At 39.8% G+C, this 23,300-nt stretch overlaps 1 protein-coding gene across 1 annotated transcript in view; it reads right to left on the reverse strand.

The window, feature by feature from the left end:
* LOC143783318 (neural-cadherin-like) overlaps positions 1-23,300 on the reverse strand; it is a 99,547-nt gene that overhangs the window by 40,314 nt on the left and 35,933 nt on the right. Inside the window, exons 8-24 of the mRNA XM_077271723.1 lie at positions 23,097-23,269; positions 20,950-21,118; positions 19,652-19,822; positions 19,380-19,552; positions 17,477-17,644; positions 16,636-16,885; positions 15,339-15,466; positions 14,448-14,634; positions 12,025-12,168; positions 11,401-11,684; positions 9,187-10,804; positions 8,026-8,116; positions 6,629-6,813; positions 5,424-5,659; positions 5,030-5,307; positions 2,549-2,763; positions 1,880-2,007 (exon numbers count right to left, since the gene is read on the reverse strand). Of these exons, the coding sequence (XP_077127838.1) occupies positions 1,880-2,007; positions 2,549-2,763; positions 5,030-5,307; positions 5,424-5,659; positions 6,629-6,813; positions 8,026-8,116; positions 9,187-10,804; positions 11,401-11,684; positions 12,025-12,168; positions 14,448-14,634; positions 15,339-15,466; positions 16,636-16,885; positions 17,477-17,644; positions 19,380-19,552; positions 19,652-19,822; positions 20,950-21,118; positions 23,097-23,269 (4,598 nt within the window). The remainder of the gene's footprint in view (positions 1-1,879; positions 2,008-2,548; positions 2,764-5,029; positions 5,308-5,423; positions 5,660-6,628; positions 6,814-8,025; positions 8,117-9,186; positions 10,805-11,400; positions 11,685-12,024; positions 12,169-14,447; positions 14,635-15,338; positions 15,467-16,635; positions 16,886-17,476; positions 17,645-19,379; positions 19,553-19,651; positions 19,823-20,949; positions 21,119-23,096; positions 23,270-23,300) is intronic.

The following is a 23,300-nucleotide window of genomic DNA, read 5'->3' on the forward strand; positions in this document are numbered from 1 at the left end:
GCCTTGAATTAGTGTTGAGGCTGCTGTGATCACAGGACTTTAATAAGTAGCATATTGCCGGTAGCTTCCTGTTCGGTAAGATATTCAAGTCTAGCCATACAGGTTAGATAGATGTCGGCTGAGCTATCATTTGGCAAACAGCTATCTCTCCCGACTCCCCTCATACATGGGAACACTGATTTAGAGAGACAGAGAGACCCACTACTAGAAGTATCTGGCAACGGCTTATCTCCATGCTGAACAAAGGATCTGGTAGCTGGAATTCAGTTGCCTGATCCTTTTGTTCTGCGTGGGAATAAGCCACCTGTCATGGAGATAAGGCGCTGCTACATATGTCCCCCTATATAATCTTTTGGAGATACTTGGGAGGTCTCCATAGATACACAGATGATGGTCAGCCAATCCCACCAAATTGCCAAGTTCTGCTGACTTATGTAATGTGTATGGGGGGCCTCATCACTTTCCTCTATCTTTTTATCTGCTCCAGAAGCTGATATTAGCAGGGAAGAAGTAAAATCAGATGATTTTTCATTTCTATTGTCATCCGTATGTAATCTGTATGTCCATTTCTTACATCCATGACCCATCCGTATGTCCATTGTACATCTATGTGCCATCTCTATGTCCGTTTTGTACATCCATGTGCCATCAATATGTCCGTTTTTTACATCCATGTGCCATGTCTATGTCCGTTTTTTACATCCATGTGCCATGTCTATGTCCGTTTTTTACATCCATGTGCCGTGTCTATGTCTGTTACATCCATGTGCCATCTATATGTCTGTTTTGTACATCCATGTGCCATCTATATGTCCGTTTTGTACATCCATGTGCCATCTATATGTCTGTTTTTTACATCCATGTACCACCTCTATGTCCGTTTTGTACATCCATGTGCCACCTATATGTCCGTTTTGTACATCCATGTGCCATCAATATGTCCGTTTTTTACATCCATGTGCCATGTCTATGTCTGTTACATCCATGTGCCATCTACATGTCTGTTTTGTACATCCATGTGCCATCTATATGTCCGTTTTTCACACCCATGTGCCATCTATATGTCCGTTTTGTACATCCATGTGCCATCTATATGTCTGTTTTGTATATCCATGTGCCACCTCTATGTCCGTTTTGTACATCCATGTGCCATCTCTATGTCTGTTTTGTACATCCATGTGCCATCTATATGTCCGTTTTTCACATCCATGTGCCATCTATATGTCCGTTTTTCACATCCATGTGCCATCTATATGTCCGTTTTTCACACCCATGTGCCATCTATATGTCCGTTTTTTACATCTGTGTGCCATCCGTATGTCCGTGTTCTACCTCTGCACGGCATCTGTTTTTTACATGAACAATTTAATAAGTAATAAAAGGCCAAATACATTTTCCGATGTTAATAATTGCAATGGATCTGTGAAACAATGCATGACATGCGGATGGTAACCTGTATGTGTTCCTTTTTTTTTTTGCGTACCTATAATGGGTGAATCTGATCGGAAATATGGATCAGAGTAGTGCCTGCTGAAACTGCTTGCGTGTGGATCAGTGCCTTTGTAAAAACATTCATGCTCAGGTCCTTGTGCTGTCCGTACTTTCTCCATTTTACATACGGACAGCACACTGATGTTTAATACGCTCGTCTGAATGAGCCCTAATAGGAAGAAAGCTGCCGGTCAGAGATGGGGGACTTTTATAAAACATTGGGCTCTACTCTGAGCAATTTACTTGGAATTTGACAAATTCCAAAGTTTAACCAAATCCTCAAATCTTCATTCTCATCTCTATATTATTCCACTATAAGACGCAGTTTGTGTGTTGGTATAAAAGACGCGCTGTGAGTATAATAAAGGGATGCGTGAGTGTTGTATACCTTTCCATTACTCTGGATCTTTATGTTATGCCACTGGCGATCGGAAACATTCCACTTCTTGTTGAATTTGAGGAGGAGAGATCCGGAGCCATGGTTAATAGCCAAGAAAGGGGATCCATGTTGAAGCTCTGTATGAAACACACAGATACATGCTTGCATAAAATAGGACAGAAGAGCTGTCCATTATTATCTACACCATACAGTACAGTATGGTATCAATTATTGTCACATTATCCTCTCTTAAAAGGATGTCAAAAACGGAAATAAAATCACTTATACAATCATTTAGGGGATGAATTATCCCTGCAATATAGATTTCACTATTTTAGTTATACATAAAATAATATATTTTTTGTACTGAGACCTTGGCCACGCGGATGGTGCACCGTGGAGCCCGTGCAACCACAAATGACCAGGGTATGTCCTCAATATTTAGTTGAATGTTCATTACAAGCAATAACTTAACTGACACAAGTACTCAGGAGTTCAGCAACCTACAGAAAAACTGAGCACCTTTAGGGGCGTACCGGAGACCACGCAGCCACTATAGGGCCCAGGAGCTGGGTTGCCTGGCGTTCTGTTCTCCCTATAGCACCAACTATTTGCAAGAGCAAAAGATGATACAGATATCTAATGATCAAAGCCGACGATCATGTATAACAGTCTCACCTACTGCAATGAAATCTTCTGACTCCCCATGGTTTTTGGATGCCATAGGACCATTGTAGAGAAGAAGACCATCAGCTTCTTCACTGATGAAATCCAGGGAGATATGACTCTCAAAGCAGAGAAACATTGGAGGGAACCAGGCAAAGCCTTGCCCTGAAAATGAGTGTTTTGTTTGCTGACATTCTGGTCCATGGAAAGCAGGAGAACATTCACACCTGACAAACAAATGAGACCGCCAATATTACAAAACATTAATTTCATGAGCAATGGTACATTTTCCCAACAGTCTAAGCATTATTGCCACTATACAGAGGAAAATGAAGGCCATCTTAGTGCACCAGAAATGAGTAAGGTGTTGAGGTTTTTAACTTTTATGGACTTTTAACTTGATTCAATAAACTTACAGTTTTTATCCAGCTGGTTGTGCTGGAAACTAAAGCACACAAGTGCCGGATAGTTATTTACTTTTTTATATAAGAGGTGTAAATCACTTTATATACTGTATTACATTACGTGCAATTGCTTTATGTTTATCTGCAGCAGTGAGCAATTAAGATGCTTTTTAGCACCTACATAATCCTTTTAGTACAATACTAGGTGATAATATGCAATTGTGAGTAACTAGGATGCTATTCAGCACCTGAATTATTCATTTAGATTTTTATGTGTTTAAATCCAACGAAGGAACACTTAAATATAGAGCTACCTTTACTCCTTTTGATTGTCTATCCAAATATGCCGGTTGTTTACCCTCCTTGGGGTTATAATATGGTGAGATTTTGAATATGTGGCTATTTTTAACTTTTTTGTTATACTTTCTCAATAAAAGATTATTGGATATAATATGGATGTGATTGCTTCTTTGAGGTGACGGTTATTGTACCGTCTTTTGTGTGCTTTAGTGTTGTTAGGAAGTTTTATCGGAGATATAGGACATTATTAAGTAATTCTGTGCCGGTAACTACACTAATATTTTTTCTTTTATCAATAGCAGATACGGCACCCACTGGTTTCTGATTACAGCAATGGATCCATCTATACTTCCAACCCTCCTCCTCTCTCCTATCTCCTTTTGTACAGTTTTTTCATTCAGTTTGGGTCCAACAACTGAGCACTGAGACCCCAACCTATTGCTGTTATGGTGCTCTTTTGTTCACCCTCTGAACAGAGTGGCAGTGCACATCTTCACCCATGCTCCAATCACTACTGGATGTAAGAGAGCGCCGAACTTGGCTCTCTCCAAAAATGCCATCTTATTGATTAGAGAAAATGTCTTCAAATTGAATTAGGTGATAACTTCTTGCAACTGGAATACCAATTTAGGTTGGTTGAGGCATTTGACCAGTGAGTCAACTACCAGACATGCTGGCATGAAAAACATAACGAGGAGGGATGGGGCAGATTGGGAAGCGGGAGAGTTTGTCAAGTCTTACTGCACTTTCACACCATAACCATGCCAAGGCAGACATACTTGACCATATCAGATAGTGCTTTCTACCATTCACATGAATTAATGCAAGGGAGGATGGTATAATCATATGGTCAATTCTTTCAATATTTATATTCAATTTGCCTCTTCAGAGAGGAAGAGTACTTGAACTCTACTGCCAACTATTGTAAGTACCAATCATAAAACTCACTATCCACCGTTTAACGAGCTTTGCATTGCCTAATTTCACATTTCTCCCAGTGAATTCTCTGAGCTCAGAGCTGCACCGTGAGACTTTTCCTCACTGTGCTAGCGGTGATCTCACCGAGGTCACCTTAGTTCAGGGACCCAGCTGGGAACACAGCCTGAGTGACCAGCGATAACCTTGATGACATTACCACTAGTCACTGAGGCTGAGCTTGCAGCAGCTCATTCACTAGCGGTTCTCAGCCTGGACGGTCACATTTTGGCACCGTTCAGGCAGAAAACTGTTTATCCCCAGACATGGATTATGGAATGGGAGAGAACATGGACAGATGAGGGATATGGTTGTTTTTTATTTTTTATTTTTTTACAGGAGACATTGGCTTCAGTGCAATTAGGCATTAGGTATTTTGTTTATTATTTTATGATTTTTGAGGGCTTCAATGGAATGGGTGTTAGGTGAGTATAAATGTGTTTGTTATTTCTAAATAAAAATGGAAACGTGTGTTTTTTTATTTCAAATAAAAGGCTTTATTCTGACTGTGTATTTATTTACAATATAAGTATAGGATTAGTAATAGAAAGGTGTTTTATAGACACCCCTCCATTACTAAGTAGTGGGTTTGATGTTACAAAGGTGACATCAACCCCACAAGCATGAACCCCACTTGTCACCGCCACGTGACAAGTGGGAAGAGCCGGGCAAAGTGTCAGAACCCGAGCCCAAACTTTTTTTTAACTATTCGTCTGAACCCGCCAGACCCGAACATCCAGGGTTCATAGCCAATCTGTATTTAGCAATCATATAATCCAAGAAACTGTCAGTTTTCCAGATTTCCATACGTTACCTATATCCGAGCTCCGTGTCCACACAGGTACCCCCATTCAGACAAGGATTAGTGAGATATGAGGAGCAGGAAAGGTGCTCATTCTCCCGAGAAGCACAGGAACATTGGAAATAAGTTGCAACAGTCACTGACCCAAAGGAGACGTTGTCAGTTCTGATCATCGTTGGGACATGTTTATATAGGTTTCTAATGACACATCCCGCCTTGTGGCTACACTGTGCATTCCTGCACTCTTCTTCTCCAATCTGAGTCACTTGGATGCCCAATGCCGATTCTAACTGTGGAGAATATGGAATCTTTTAGTATAGCGATTACACCAATCTATGTACATGAAATATACCAATATGGCAAAAAACAGAGAGTCATGGACTTAGATACAAAATTTATGTAAGACCTTGTCCCGATGCAGAGCAACAATGCCATTCAACTTTCCAGGCTGGTGATAGGGCGGTCTGGAAATGGAAATCCAAATGTCTGTAAAGTTGGACAGACCAGGAACATTCAGTACACTGAAAAGCTGGACATCATCTTCTGCACAGGATAGGATTTCTGTCAGGAGAGTCTTCATCTGCTCGTATTTACTGATTTTCACACCTTGTGTCTGAGCTATAAACTGTTCTGCGCTGATACCTGAATCAACAGGAAAAAATAGCAAAGGATCCTCCATTCAAATTAATGGAATAAAATTAAATAGATATTCCAATTTCTTTTGATTAACTTTTTTTAATATGTAACCTACAGTGTAAATCTACAGATCTATGATGGATATATATTTGAGTTCAAACTTCTCCAAATAATACCAGTGAAGAATGGATCAACTCCCATACACATCAAATGATTAGCAAGTGCCTGTTCGGTGCTCTCTGGTTTAGTTCCAATCCCCTAAATTAACATTTTGAGAAGGATACATCATCCAATATTCTCTCCGGAGCATCTCAACAAGCTCTGACTGAATACATCTCAAGTGATGCAGAACAGGGCTGAAGAAAGGATGCTGCAGAACCTCTTAACTGACAGGGATGTAGGGTGTGAATTGCAGGTTGGGTCAGTAGGTGGTCTGTGCCAGTGGGTAATGGAAGGTGCTAGGGAGGCCTCCTGGCCTGTACTGTACTGCAAAGCTGACTATGGAGGTGGAGGGCTGTATGGATATAAGTCACCGGGTCAATCGGCTGTCACTGGAGAACTAATGAGAGTGCACTAAGGTTTAATGTTAAAAAATGCTCCTGTGGTCTCTGTTAGACAGCAGCCGCCAGTCTCCGCCATTGTCAAATCCTTCTCTCCAGCAACATCATCTGTTGGGGGAAAGTTGGGAGGACCACAAACGAATTAAACAGTCGGACGGCCGATCCTGCCGATATCACCAAGTTTAGTGGAATTTAGTCTATTGTGTAAGGAAGCCATTAGAGTCAGGACATTGGATGCTCTGCCACAGACAACATCAGCCTGAACTATGGGTCCTGGTCGCAACTGCAACTGTAGTGTGTCTGTAGATATGTTACATAGAGAAGAACATACCTTCTCACAATGACCCTTATGGTGATCATGTCTGCTCCCATCCTTTACTTAATGTTTGTATTGTAGGACTACAGGTGGACTTACCTCTTAATCTTATGGCAATAGCATTGTTGGTATCTTCTTCGGTTATAGCAATCAGTACAACCTTAATAATGGAGACCACGTCCGGCCATACTCCATCCGTCACTCTGACCCTCACCTTATAAACACCAGGTATGGCCCCTTCTCGTATGCTCAGTAAACCAGATGCATCATGGACTGAAAAGATCCTGTCACATTAACAGAAAATATGAGAAAAAGGTTAAATGCCAGGACTGGTAATGTGTGGTTGTGAGTCTGGCATCTGAATCCTCCGCAAATAGCAGATATGTTCTAAGGAAATTGTGTATGGTCATTTACCATTTTGGAACTTTCCTAGTAGAGGCTTATGTGGTGGAAATGTGGAGGAAGTCACATGTAAAAGGGACAAATGGAGGTCATATTGTAAGAGGGAAATATATAGATGTTATTGTAAGAGGGACATATGGAGGTCATATTGTAAGAGGGACATATGGAGATCATATTGTAAGAGGGACATATAGTGGTCATATTTTAAAAGGGACATATGGAGGGGATATTGTAAGAAGGACATATGGAGGTTATATTGTAAGAGGGACATATGGGGGTCATATTATAAGAGGAACATATGGAGGTTACATTCTAAGACGGACATAAGGAGGTGATATTGTAAGAGATATATTGAGGTTATATTGTAAGAGGGACATATGGAGGTGATATTATAAGAGGGACATATGGAGGTTATATTCTAAGAGGGATATATGGAGATCATATTGTAAGAGAGATATATGGAGGTGATATCGTAAGAGGGACATATGGAGGTCATATTGTAATAGGGACTTATGGAGGTCGTTTTGGAAGAGGGATATATGGAGGTCATATCGTAAGAGACACATATGGAGGTCATATTATAAGAGGGACATATGGAGGTAATATTGTAAGAGGAACATAAGGAGATCATATTGTAAGAGGGACATATGGAGGTCATATTGCAAGAGGGACATATGGAGGTCATATTATAAGAGGGACATATGGAGGTTATATTGTAAGAGGGATTTATGGAGGTCATTTCGTAAGAGGGACATATGAAGGTCATACTGTAAGAGAGACAAATAGAGTCCATATTCTTAGAGGAATATATGGAGTCCATATTTTCATATTTTGTCCATATTTCCAGAGGGAAATATGGAGGTTATATTATAAGAGGGACACATGGAGTACTGTGGGTGATCAAGAGAAGCTAGTATCGCACATCACAGATGTTAATATACACTGGAAGAACTGTGGCATGTATCCCAATGTCTTCTCCATGCACTAATGTTATATAGAGTGGTTTTCTGACATAAATGTAGACCCCATGTTATGGAGTGTGTACATATAGCAGTAAATGGTAGGGTATTTCTATTTTTGCACCATGCATTTACCTTGATTTACTTTCCAAATAATACATTTTGTGCTCCCAGTCATCTAGATCTGGTGCTGGAACTTTTCCAAGGATGAGTGTTGGAAGTATGCCTGTTATAGAAGACACCATGTAATAAACTCTTGATATAGAATCTGAAACCTATTATGTCGAAAAATCATCAGCGAGTGATATTAAATATGCCTGGAAATAAACCTCTTTCCAAGAAATATATCTAACATATAATACATGTTAGGGCTCATTTCCACTGGCGAGAGACAAATCGGTCCGTAATCTGGACCGAAAAAAGAGATGTAGCGTATGCGATTGTCATGCGAGTGTAATGCGAGTGCAATGCGATTTTTAATCGCACCATCCGTTTTACATCCGTATGACATCCGTATGCAATCCGTTTTTTTTCTCTGCAACTATTTTTAGACAATCATTTACAGGACCATGGACAGTGTTATAGACCACAGAATGGTGATGTATCCGTAAAAAACGGACGGAATACGGATGGTCCGTATTCCGTACATTTTTTTTCTCGCACCCATTGACTTGCATTGGCGAGTCTCGTCCGAGACTCGCAGCAAATCGCAGCATGCTGCGATTTTTTTCTCAGTCCGATTTCGTCTGAGAAAAAAATCGCAAATGAAAAGACACCTATTGAATAACATTGGTCCGAGTGCAATCCGATTTTTTATCGGATTGCACTCGTCCGTTTTCCTCGCCAGTGGAAATGAGCCCTAAGGGCAGAATCGGTGGACCATTTGGACTTTTCAAAAGTGATAAATCAGGATAGGCAAGTGTATTTGTATTTTTGTTGTTTTACCACTTATTACTTTGCTCATGATAAATTGATAGGTACTAGGTGGAGCCCACTAAGAAAAACAAATGTGTGAGACCCGAAGCCCACACCCTCTTGCTGCCAGATGAGGGACAGGTGGTTGCACGTCCATGTGGCCGTGTACAATGAGTCTACTGGAGTTATGGAGGCAGCATTGGTGGAGGCTCCAGTGCCATCCCGATAACATGATATAGAACAGAGGATAATTCAAAGGTAACAACCAATTTGACTGCACTTCCTTTTCCATCAATTTAGCAAAAAATGTCTTTTCTTGAAATAAGATAGCTGAACATTAGCTATCTAGCACTTTCAATGGGTAGTCGTACATTGCATTACCCTTATACGTGTAGACAATGCAATCCATGTTTCCAGAAGAATGAGGATGGTCGTTTCTGTCTCCTATTAGGATTGTTAATGTATTGGTTGAAGTCATGGGAGGGCTTCCGCTATCAGTTATTAAAATTGTTAAATAAAACACTTTTTGTAATTCCCTGTCAAAACTGTGCAGAGCAGTAATCATAGCGCTCCCATTGTGGAAGTCTTTTAAACTGAAGTCATTGGAGTTTTGTGGATCAGTCAATAAATAGAAGGCAAAAGGAGGACCATTTTCCGTTGTGTCATTGTCTGTAGCGTATAACAGTGTTGATGTCTTATTTATTTGGACGACATGTGGATACTCTGTATTTTCCCAAATCATGGGGCTATACTGAGCTTCAAATCCAGGAGCATTGTCATTGAGATCTTGAAGGCTTACGAATATGGTTGAACTTCCTGTAAGCACTGGTTTTCCCATGTCTGTTGCCAATACCACCAGCCGGTGATGGGGAGATGTTTCCCTGTCTAATGGTTTGGAGACCACAATGTAACCATCACCAACAAGACAGAACTGACTACCAGGATCTGAAGAATTCAGTATGTGATAGGAAAACATACCATTCAATCCAGAATCTAAATCTATGGCTGATATCTGAGCCACCGTTGTGCCAACTGGGACATCTTCAGGCAAAGGGGCAATGTCATAAAACTGTGGGTAGAACAAAGGGGCATGGTCATTTGAGTCTTCAACATGAATAATACAGGAGACAACATTAAAGAAGTCCATGTCCTCTACTTTTATTGTCAGATTAAATGTTCTCTCATGGGGTTTTTCATAGTCCATTCTTTTCCTAAGACGAATGATGCCCCGTTTATGGATTTTATCTGTCTCTATAAAAAATTTGCGGTCATCGTCTCCTCCAATAATACTAAACACCATAATTGCATTTTCTCCTTCATCGTTGTCCCAGGCTTGTAGAACAGTCACTTCACTATTTATACCAGAGCTTTCAGGAACAAAGGCTGTGTAAAGCTTCTGTGTGAAGAATGGTGCATGGTCATTCACATCAGATACTAGAATGGTGGCAGTGCCAGTTCCGGTTAGACCTCCTCCATCTTTTGCTTCTAAAACAATAAGGTATCTATCCTCCTTCTCACGATCCAAAGAACCCAGTACAGTATATATGGCGCCAGTAGATTGATGAATTGCAAATAAATTAAGGTTTAATTCACTCTTGATATTTTGGACTATTCTGTAAGTCAAAATGGCATTGGTTCCAGACTTTGGATCATCTAAGTCTAATGCTGTCATCTCCATAATTGTAGTATCTGCTGGCGAGTTTTCTGGGATGTATCCCATGAAGCAGCCATCGTACATGCAGAGGAACATTGGTGGGTTGTCATTTACATCTTTAACATCAATAATCACATCAGCAAAACCTGTCAGTCCTTCACCATTCTCATCTGTGGCAAGAACAAGGAGATGCCATGTAGAGCGTTGTTCTCGGTCTAGAGACTTGTGCACAAAGATTTTTCCATTGATTTGGTCAATGACAAATTCACTGTTGGCACCCTGCCCATGTAAAGTGTATAGGAGAGCACTTTGATCTGCTTCTTCATCAGGATCCGTAGCTGAAACCTGCAAAAAATAGAAATGATATTTTATAAATACAGTTGTCCAGGAACAATAGAGTACAAGGAGATCAATGATTCCATTTCCTCCCTAAAACTTCTAGAACTTTGGCCCCATTCATCATTGGCTTTGCTCCTTTTTGTCTAGTTTTGTGCCTTTTTTTGTTTGCACGAAATTCATTATGATATTTGCGCATTTTTTATTTTTATTTTATATGTGCTTGCCTGTTTTTGTTTTTTTTTTTATTCAGCTTTGTGGGTGAAGTTTATTGATTCCAGATGTTTTCAGCTGATTCTTTATTTGCAATTTTTTTTAAAGTCACTAAATTTGGCGCAACTCCACTCCATTATCCTCATGGAGTGATTTTATGCACGAAATCCCAAAAGTAACCATTTTTTTTGCGACATTTTGAAAAAAGATGCAACTTTTTGTTAAAAAATGTATCAAAAGCCTAACAACGGGAAGAAGCCCATTTTGTACGCCATGAACTGCACGCGCCATTTTTATAAATTTGGCACAATAGACACCAGAGAATACAACAAGACAAAAAAAGAAAAGTGGCTTAAAAAACGCCAGTGATGAATCGGGAGCTTTATGATTACCTGCAGCACAAACGTGGGGAGATCAGTCACTTCTTCCACGATGCTGTCCTGATATTCACTCTGTGTAAAGACAGGTGGCTCATCATTTAGATTGATCACATTGATAACGACACAGGTATGATTCTCCCACTTTCCATCTGAAGCCACCAGTCTAAGCTCAAATTTTGCCTCTTGCTCATAGTTCAGTCTCTGGGTGATATATATTCTTCCAATCTCTGGTTCCACATCAAATATCCCTTTGTCATTCCCGCTGGTGATTTGGTATCTTAGATTTGCATTGGCACCTGCATAGAGTAACACTATTTTAACCAAAGATCTTCTTACAATCCACAAAAGATAATAAAGTTCCTCATTATTAGAGATGAACGAACTTGTTTGGAAAACATTCGCCAATCTCAGATTCGGCATGAAAGTTGCACATTCAGATTCGTGTTAGGGTTCCTGAGCATTTTTTCCTAAAAATCATCAAAATTCGGCATAGGTTTGGCAAATGATGGAGTTCTCTAAGGACTCTGTCAGATATCAATGTTTCCGGTAGCAGCACGGGCCACACTTGGATGACATTTGATATGTAGTGACAAAAAAAAAACATTTTAAAAAAGGCAAATTAAATAAAGATATTACCTTCATCTTCATCAACAGCGCTTACGGTCATGACAACATATCCCACATCCTTATCTTCTTCCACGCTGGTCTCATATCTCTGCTGTGGGAACATTGGAGCATTGTCATTGACATCACTTACAAATATTCTCACGTAGGCCGTATCTAAGGAGAAAACAGATCACAAGTCATTTTCAGATTTAGGTTGTATTCTTTTGCGACATACTTCAGTTTTATCTATAAAATGTTGTTTTTTGTTTTGTGACAACTTTGGGCAGTGATTTTTCACGTACACAAAAAACGGTCCGAGTTTCATCAGCGTTTTTGGTCAGAGAGTTGTCAGAGTTTGATCAGTTCTCCAATGGAAAAAAAAAGTAGAAGGTTTCTCCATCAACAAAAAAGAGCATATAGATAGCATCTGAGAACTGTCCGATATTTTCACAGATCAATAGACTTACATTGGGAGTTTGAGCTGAGGCTCGGAACAAAATCGGATTAGTCCCTGTGATTTTTGAGCGGACAACTGGATCCAAGGAAAAAGTTGGACATGTGAACTACCCCATAGACTATAATGGGTATGAATGCTATCAGTGAAAAACAGAGAAATGAGAAAAACTATTGTCTGAATAAGTTCTGAGGGTATGTGCACTGTGACTATGGTGTCTTTAAGCCAAGTTTTCCAAGCTGAAAACGCTTCAGGAAAACTCTAAAACCTCCAATGGTGTATTTTCTGTCTTTCTTGAGGTAGTTCCTCCACCTGCATCTTTTCCTTAAACATAGACTTCCAAGCTAAGCCAACCGATTTATTAACATTTTACTTCTTTTATCCATTTCCAGGTTTCTGGAGGCATCGTACTATATAGGGAGCTGTGGGGGCATCATACTATATAGGGGTCTGTGGGGGACATGATAATGTATAGGAGGTTGTAGGGGACATGCTGTGTACTATGTTCATTTCCTGTGGTACATTTTAGGTAGATTCCGGGCGGAATCCGTCTGATAAAGACATTATGTGTATGTTCCTGTGTTGCGGCAATCCCCCTCAAAACCAGCACTGAGAAATAAACTTTTAGGGGACATTCTCATATGCCAGAAACTCTGAAGATATCCCATCTGAATTTTCAGGCAGAAAACCAGCAACTTATTACAGTAATAGCACCGTAGATGAGATTTTAACAAGATAGAATAGAATTCAGGATCTAATCCACAACAAAATCTGCTACAAATTTTTTTCAGAGGATTCATCAAGGAACTTGTGGCAAAATCTGTGATTTTTTTTTTGTACAAGATTTCAGATATTGTAGTGAATTCATGTGTTGCATTTTTATGATTCACATATTGAAGTTTTTTCCTTGTGCTTTTTTGATCTAGGGTGTTTTTTTAATTTTTTGTCAATACTTTCAGCATTTTACTGCACTTTTTCACCATTAGGATCAATTAGGCTGAGCAGCCAAAAAATGCATCTTCAATGGAGAAAATCACTTAAAGGGAGTTTGTCACCCAATTTTTGCTACCTAATCTGGGAGCAGCATAATGCAGAGACAGAGACCAAGATTCCAGCGATTTAATGAACAAATGACACTTGCATTTTTTACTAGCAGTTATCTTTGTTTTTCCTGCTGAAAAAAAACTACATCCTTCAACATACTTTCACATTGCGCTTATCTTCACGCTCATGGGTCCCGTCGGGGCTTGTGCCTGAACCCCCCGTCAAAAGGTATTAGAACATATGTGCCAACGGGGCCATAGACTATAATAGTGCCGGCAGAGCGTTGTCCCGTGCATCATTTATGGCAATATACGCATAATGGAGGCAGACACTCAGATGCATACTAATACTCTAAGGCTACGTTCACACGATCCGTTTTTTGCTGCGGATCCGTAGCGGAATTGCAGCTACGGATCCGCAGCCGTTTTCCATGCAGGGTACAGTACAATGTTACCCTATGGAAAACAAAACCCGCTGTGCCGACGATCCTTTTTTTCGCTGGAAAATCCGCGCGGATTTGCCAACGGAAAAAAGAAGTACCATGTCAATTCTTTCAGCGGATTCCGCTGCGGGTTTCCAACAGCACCAATAGGAAACTGCAGTTGGAATTCCGCAGTGGAATCCGCAGAAGAAAAAGGACACAAATCCGCCGAGAGAAGCACCGCCGTTTTCCACTGCGGATTTCCCCGAAAAAGGACCGGAAAAATCCGCAGTGAAAAACGGATCGTGTGAACGTAGCCTTACTCTTTCACATCAGTTTTATGCAGTTGAATAACTTTGTGAATCATTTGGCTCCTTTACTCTAATGTCACATTTTACATAACGCAATTCAGTTTGAGAAAAGAATGATATTAGTGTATTGGATAAGTGAATAAGTACTTGTTTCATATCGCTTTAGTTTGGAAAATGATTATTCATGGAAATGACAATTGCTAGGAGGAGCGGCTATCCTGACCTGTGTTGGGCTGTCCTCGTGTTCCTGGCCGAGCCGACTCTGTGGAGTCCCGAGACTGAACCTCAATTAGATAGGAAGCTTGTTTCTCCCGGTCAAAGAGGTTTGCTGTGTATATCACTCCCGTCTCGGGGTTTATTGTGAAATGTTGGTAGTCTTCATTGCTATCTTTCAGTATCACGTATTGAACCTATAAATAACGAAAGATCATTTAAAAAGGCTTTTCCAATTCTGACATTTCTGGCTTATCCGCATGACATGCCACCAATGCCTGATGGATGTGGGTCCCACCCATTTCGCCCTTCTTTGTGACTGTTTGCCAAATGTTGAAAGTCCCATAGATCTCCATTCCAGGAGATACAAGACAGGGTCTCATTCTCGAGATGTAGGTCACACATCTATAATACATTTATGGCATATCCTCTGGATTATCCATAAATGTCCGAGATGTGAACAGCCTTTCAGCTAATCAGTGGAAACGCACCATGTACCTTTAGATGCCTTCAGATGTCTTCCTCACGCTAAACAAATGGACAAGACAGAATATAGGCAACTAAGTGTGAGCTAGTGGGATTTTAGGGTCTGTTCGTATTATGTTTGTGATAATAACTTACTGTGCACCCTGGGAAATGCTATGCAAATCTGTAGGGCGCCAATGTCCCAACAAAAGCTAAATATGCTTTTTGCCTCTACAGTGCTGGAATATGGCTGTATACTGCAAAAAAGGGTGGAATAGTGTAGCAGATCATGCTTTTCTATAAGACAGTATAGATGGGGGATAATTTATATTCTTGGTACAACACATTTAAATTGATCTCAAGTGCACAATCCCCAAGTGATTTTTGACCCTTCTGTTCCTTGTAAGTTTCCCATAGTGTTAGTACAGGAGAGGACCTTTCCATGAAGTCCAGAGTCTTCATCTGTAGCTCTAACTTCTACTATCGATGAACCAATCTCTGCTCCCTCTGGCAAAGTCACTTCATAAGTAGAAAAAGTGAAGGACGGGACATTGTCATTGACATCTGTAAAGGACACAAAGGAAAGAAATCTCTATAGCAAGATGGCCAGTACATCATTTAGGCAACAGGTAAGAAAGCAGAAGCTAAGACAAGATGGTGAAAACTATCTCCTTACTGATATCCACACTCGTGTGTCACAACTATTTTCAGCACTCTTTTCATTTATAGCTGATTGCATTGTAAATTGTGCTGTTTCCATTGCTCTCACGGGTCATATCATCATGAAAAACTAATATCTTATTAGTGAAACATTTCAAAAATTCAATAAAGGACATCTGTCAGCTAATGATTTGCACTTTAAATTGTCTATGTTGTATCCTTGTTAGGCCTCATTATTGGGTCCAAGACTAGGACCACCAGAGCACCATGAATACTTGTTTCTAGGTCAACCCTGCTATGGCTAGTCCAGCCATGCTGGATGATGTTGAAAGCAGCATAACATTCATGATGGCGCCTCCAGACTTTCACATCTGTTACGTGTGCTCAGTGTGAACCTACACTTATCTGTGAAGAGATCAAAGCACCAATGGAACACATGCCAATTCTGATGTTCTCGGCTAAAGTCTAAATTGAGCTGCACCATGTCGGGCTGTGCAGGTCCTACAACAGGATGTCAGGACCTCATGTAACTCCTTGCACAAAGGAGCAGGTGCCTGTCCTGTTGCTGGGTTGATGCCCTCCTACAGCCCTATCTGGATCTCCTCAGGTAACAACTGGGTCTTGAGACTGTACTGAGCAGACACTTGCAATGACAAGTATGGATGTGTCATCTTGTAGTTGCTGGACTACTTGTGCAATCTGAATGATCTGCAGGTGCTTCCTCATGGCACCAGTATTGACACAGGCACTAAAACAATACAAAACTCTTGAAAAAAACAACCAGGGAGGATAAGGAGAAAGTAATTATCTATGGCCACCAATTGCAAAACTGTTCCCATTCGATGGGTTGTCTTGCTGTTCCTTTCCAGTGCTCCTGTTGTCACTTTCATTTGCAACAAATTGGTTCACAATCACTTTTGCTTCCTATGACAGATTCATATTCCCAAAGTGTAAATGACTTGGAGTTATATTGTGATGTCCAAGTGTTCCCTTCATTTTTTCGAGCAGTGTATATATTTCTAAACTGTAAGCAAACTGGAATAGACTCATCATTACACCCTAAAGCCACTCACCAGTCACATTGATATAAACAGTTGTGAAAGAAGCTGAAGGAACAATGGCCACGTTCTGAGCTCGGATTCTCAAGGTGAAGAACTTGGTCCTTTCATAATCCGGTAGTTCGGACAGAAGTATGGAGGCTGAGCCATCTACTCTGTTAGGCTTCAGGTAGAAGCAGATGGGATTATTTGTCTCTGGCACAAGGCCTTCCTCTATATTGTATGTGACTCGCGGATCAACAAGCAGAGATGTAGCTTTCACAGTCTGCAATAAATACAGAGGTTACTTGTACACCATCTATTTGGCTTATCTGAATCAAATAATGCTAAAAAACCAACAAAGGTAATTCGATATTTTTGGAATGTGTACAGATCAATGGGATTGTCTATTTAAAACTCATTTTCCTGTTCCAAATTACGCATTTTTAGGTTTATAATGTACAGATTGGATAGCCTCCCTCTTTCTGGATGATCCAGCCTTCCCATGCATTACATAGACAGACCAATAATATCAACTTTGACATTGTATAATGCTTTATTAGTCCAGTGGTGGCCCTACAGTAGAGTTTAACTTTTCTCCTGCAGATTTGAGCTTCAAGCAGTACACCCAGTAATGAGACAAGGTTCATTCAATCCTGCTGTAGTGCATTGTCAGAAGACTACTGCTGCTGCAAATATGTTTGTAATGAGACATTGCTTACTAATGCTGTGCTGTGCTTGTGTTAGCTTTGACCTCACTGCAGAGCTCTGCTAATAAAAAAGGATTGTGGTGTGCATAGGTGAATAAGGACCGGCCACTAGTATATAAAGCCTACATAGTAGTACTGTTGCGAATATCAGATGGTTCACTACATACCACAATCTTTGAATCACGAGTAATATTTTCAGGGATGGACACCCAATATCGTGCCTGTTCCCATCGAGGAGGCTGGTTGAGAACATTAGTGATAGTCACGGAAAGCTCCACACTTGAGCTTCGGTTGCCTCCATCTTTGGCAATAATGTGTCGAGTGATGCAAGAAATCTAGGCAAAATCAGAAGAATGGAAAACCTTCTTACATGGATGGATAACAATCTTATATACAGGGTGGTCCAAAAGTAGGTGGACAGAAAATAATAACATTTATTTTGATTTATATATAAAATTATATTTACTAACACAAGCATAACATTGACAATTAAATTTTATTCTGAACACTAATACAAAAGCCCTTAAATTTTATCAACGCAGGTGCTCAAAGTGTTTTCCATCAAAGTTTGAACAGCTTTGAAGACTGCCTCTTACGCTTTGACAAACATTTTTGCACAAGTCTCTTTGGGTATTAATTTATTGAAATGCATCCCTTATGTAATTTTTCAAATCACTGACACTTTTTGGTTTTCGACTATAAACTTTGTTCTTGAGTACTCCCCAAAAGAAAAAATCCATTGGGGTCAAGTCTGGTGAACGTGCCGGCCAATCAAGTGGGCCTCTTTGGCCAATCCATTTATTAGGAAATGTTTCATCAAGATACTCGAGGACTACTCTTGAATAATGTGGAGGGGCCCCATCTTGTTGGAAATAAAGGTCATTTGAATTAGGCTGTTGCTGTAACTGGGGAACAACTTGATTCATTAGAATTTCGAGATACTTATCTCCTGTGACTGTTCCATCAACAAAAAAAAAATGGTCCAAAAACACCAAAACTTGAAATACCACCTCAAACATTGACACCAGGCTCATTTAGTTGTTGCTCTAATGTTAATTGCATGTTCTCATTATACCAGTAAATACAATTATGTCTGTTAATATGGCCAGATAATTTGAAAGAAGCTTCATCACTCCACATGTTATCTAAAATTACTGGATTTTCTTCAATTTCGTTAAGCATAATCTCACTAAATTGCAGCCGCCTGTCTGGATCATCCTCCAATAAACCATGAATTAGACGTGGACGATAAGCTTCCCACCCAATAGATTTCAGGATTCGCATGATGGAAGCTCGTGAAATTCCCAATTCTAAAGAGACTCTTCTGGTGGACTTTTTTAGACTCAGAACAAATGTTTCAGCAACAAGTTGTTTATTATTTTCTTTACAGACTGTTTTGGGTCGGCCAGTTTTTGGAGCATTAAGGATTGAGCCAGTGGCATCGAATTTGTCACAAATGCGGTAAATGGTTTGTCTCTTTGGGGCTTGAGTACCAAATGTTTCAACCCAATTTGCTCTAACTGTTTCAGCATTTTGAGATTTCCAATAGTCATTTAAAATCAATTTTCTTTGATCTGTATTTAAAATATTTGCCATTATGGGTTATCAGAATTATCTGAAAAGAAAACAGATTTGGGAGAGATTTATCTGTGAAAACTGGATCTGTGAAACTGACTCAGTTGCCCTTAGCAACCAATCCGATTCCACCTTTCATTTTCCAAAGAGTCTGTGAAGAATGAAAAGTGGAATCTGATTGGTTGCTAAGGGCAACTGAGTTAGTTTCACTTTACACCATGTTTGATAAATCTCCCCCTTCATAACCCTATTACACATACTGTCCACCTACTTTTGGACCACCCTGCATTATATGCGTTAAGCAAAAATCGTTAAATTATGTACATAGTATATGGATTTAAAAAATGCTCTTTGGATTGAAGAAATGCTCTTTGATTTCAACCCTTCACACTTGCAGCTCAAACACATTCAACTAAATAGGGATCAGCCAGACACAACCTCTAAAGAAGAGTGGTGCTGTTGTTGGGAAAAACACAGACCCTTTTTCATAGTTACTTTGGATATTGGGTAATTGACATAAATCCATCCTGTGCTGGGGTTCATCTGGAAATACTCTGGCTGTTGATGGATAATTGAGTATGTGATGGCAGCATTGACTCCCTGGTCATCATCTAGGGCAGTAATACGAAGAAAACTTGTACCAACTGGTGTGTCTTCACGAAGAAAATCTAGAAAGGAAAAAATAAAAGGAAGGTGTGGATGAGATCTGACTGGTATACCTACAGTATGCTAGTATTAGCCATGATTGACATGTGATGTCCACTCACATTGGTAATGACTGTTCTCGAATTTGGGGTCATTGTCATTGACATCAGCCACAAAAATTGTAATTTGGCAAACACTAATTAAGGGCTCTTGAGCTTGATCTGTGGCGGTCACTGAGATTGTATACTCCCTTTGCTTCTCACGATCAAAGCTCTGAGTGGTAGTGATCACACCTACGTATATAAACATGGAAAGATGACCACACAAATTGCATAACATTTATACATTTTTTTCGTAAAGGGAATCTGATAGTACGATCTAACCATTTAAGCCATCTATATGGGCAGGCAAATCATAGAAAGTTGAATAAAATGATACCTTGATACCTGCAATCCGATGGCTTAGTCCAGAAAAATCCAAATTTTTCTCATATATAAATGAGCTATTAAGCTCTATGGGCCAATCATAGATCTCCCTGAGAATTTTCCATCACAGCAGATTTTAAATGAAGGGGAGAGATACCAGTGTGAGACATGTAGTAACTGACTGACTAAAATAATCACACATGCTCTGCAGTGTCGTCAGAACTAACACAGTAGAGCAGAAGTGAACTTTATCTCTCTACAAATATATTTGCAACTACAGTTGTCCTTTCATAGTGCTGTCAGCTCTGCTGTACTGCCCTTAGCCCACATTGGTTGCCTGTTAGATAGAAGCTGAAAAACTATGAGACGATATCTGCTGCTGCAAATGTGTTTGGTGTAATTGTAACGAGACAAGGTTCAGTTCTGCGGTACTGTTGGTTATAATCAGGCACACGCTCTGCAGCAGAGCTTACAGCACTATCAAAGGACAACTGCAAATGTTTTTGTAATGAGAAAAAAGTTTACTACTGCTGTAGTGTGTTAGCTCTGCTGTTCTCTGTTAGTTCTGATCTCATTGAATAGCTGTGTGTTATTATGAGAGCAGTATGTCAGTCATTACATGTTTCCCACTGGTAACGCCCCCTTTTCTTTAAAATAAGCTTTGGAGGCAGATTCTCGGGGAGATCTATGTCTGGCCCATAGATCTTAACAGCTCATTTACATATAAGAAAAATGTGGCTTCCTCTGGAATAAAACATTGGATCACAGATATCAAGTTATAATTTTATTCAGCTTTATATGACCTGCATGCCCATATAGACGACTTAGCAGGGTAGATCCATCTGACAAATTCCGTTTATATCTTTTTCATCATTAATTATAGGTCATGTTTAACCTGCAGATCAGTATAATCTCAGGATAGGATACTTTTATCTTTCTATTGTATATTTTCTGCAAACCAGTTTGAGTTCATAATACCTATGAGCTTATATTACCCGTATAGGCATCAATAGTAAACGCAGGGCTTGCGTCTTCTCTGTGCATTAATCCATACTTCACTTCTCCATTCAAGCCATTGTCTGCATCACGAGCTTCTACTTGTAGTACAAAAATACCAGGAGGCTGGTTCTCCGAAACCCATGAGTTCTCACTATATTGAAAACACTATGGAGACATATAGAAATAAAAAGGTTGTAAAAGACGCATTTTTGAGTTGTTAAATATGAGAGGAAGGACACAAGAACTCATATCTTGTAGGTTTAGTAGTAATGAATATAAGTCATAACTTGCATATCTAAAGGGAACCTATAAGCTTGGAAATGCTGTGCAATCTGTGGGCATCATGTTGCCGAGCAGGAGAAGCTGTACAGATTTATATATATATAAGCTTGTGGGGAAAGAATCTGTAGAATTCTGTAGATTTTATCATTGAAATGTCTGGATTTAGGGAGTAAGATTCCAAAATGATTTAAACATGCCTAGGAAAATGTGTTTGACTTTTCCAGCTACGTCTGTCTTTTAATCCCTATTCCCTTCCCATTAGTCCGTGGATTAATATCCTGAGAAAGGATCTGCAGAGGTAGCGAGGGCTCAGGAATGGAGCTCCCTCCACATGTGGCAGATACCGGTCATATTGTAGCCAACATCTGTCTCTAACAGACGCGACTGGTGCCGAACTCTGGTCGTGGCTGTTATCTATTTAAATGCCACTGTCAAGCTCTGGCAACAGCATTTAAATGGTACGTGAGTCAGCAGCTGCGCACATTGGCGTTATCCTACAACGTGATCATGGAGTACCAACGGGTTACTATGACTGCCGGGGGTCTGCCATAGGCTCAGCTCAACAGGAGACTGAGATTTTCACTGTATACTGTTGGTATTGCCATATATAGTGCAAATGATCAAACGATTGCGGATGCAAGAATTCAATTCCCCCTCCCCCCCCTAAAAAAATAAAGAATGTAATAAAAAAAAAAAAATAAACATTTGGCTTTGCCGCGTTCATAAAAGTCAGATATATTAAAAGATAACATTAATTAACCTGATCAATAAACACCACAAAGAGAAAAAAAAAAATCATTCTTTTGGTCACCTCAACTCCCAAAAAATTGTAATAATAAAAAAAAATCAAAGCATTTTATGTGCACAAAATTGATAGCAAAGAAAAAAAAAATGCTCCCTCAGAAAAATAAAGATGTTGTAGGTCCCAGAAAATGGTGACAAAAGCAAAAACATTTTTCTACAATACTCTTAATTTTTTTTACATGACTTAAAAGGAATCTGTCAGCACAACCCAAACTATTTATATGTGCATGTAGCTCTTTCAAATACAAGTTCAGCAATACCTTTACATGGCAAGTCCGTTCCTCCATTACTGAGAAATCAGACATTGAAATGATATGCAAATGAGGCTGTAGCGCTAAGATAGATCTGAAGCCTCTGTCACTCCAGCTCTATTCCCCAACCAGCCCTGAGTCCTCCAGTTTGACTGACAGTTGAATGTTGTGTGACTTCAGGCAAAAGAACTGTCAGTCAAGCAGGAGGAGGCAATGCTGGGCGGGAAATAGAGCTGGAGTGACAGAGGCTTCAAATCTACCATAGCCCTTCAGACTCGTTGGTATATCAATTAAAATGCTGGTTTATGAGTAACGAAGGCACGGACTTGCCATGTAAAGGTATTGCTGTATTTGTCTTTGAAAGAGCTAGTTGTGCATATAAATAATTTGTGGGGTGAGATCCTGCTGACAATTTTCCTTAGACAATCGTGTTTCCAGGTTATTTTCACTACACAATGAATGCATTAAAAAACATTTGCAGTTTTTTTTACCATTTCATCTCACTTAGAATTGTTTTTCAAATTTTTCAGTTCAATATATGGTAAAATGAATGAAAGTACAACTCGCCCAACGAAAACCAATACGTTTGTTGAGGGAAACATAAAAAAGTTATGGCTTATGGAAGAAGGAGAGCAAAAAAAAATGAAAGCACAAAAACGAAAAATTTCCCCGGTGCTTAAACGGTTAAAGAGGAAGAAATATACAGTGGTTTTTTTTTTTACTTTTATATCAGTGCTGGAGTATAACGCTCTCATGGTCGGCTCACCTCTCGAAAGATCCTCTCACCTCTCGAAAGATGGTCTTACCTCTCGAAAGATCGGCTTGTTGTTATTAACATCGTTTATTCCTATAATTACATGGGTGAAGCTGCTCAAACTTGAGGTTCCCCCCGAGGAGTTATCATCCACTGCGGAGACGTTCAATATATACTGAGTCCTCAGCAGCCTTGGCAGCGGCGTTTCACGGAGTTTTAAGATACCTGCGAAAAGCATTGAATGACGGAGTCCTCG

This window comes from Ranitomeya variabilis, chromosome 6 (genome assembly GCF_051348905.1).
Source record: "Ranitomeya variabilis isolate aRanVar5 chromosome 6, aRanVar5.hap1, whole genome shotgun sequence".
Classification (NCBI taxonomy): Eukaryota; Metazoa; Chordata; class Amphibia; order Anura; family Dendrobatidae; genus Ranitomeya; species Ranitomeya variabilis.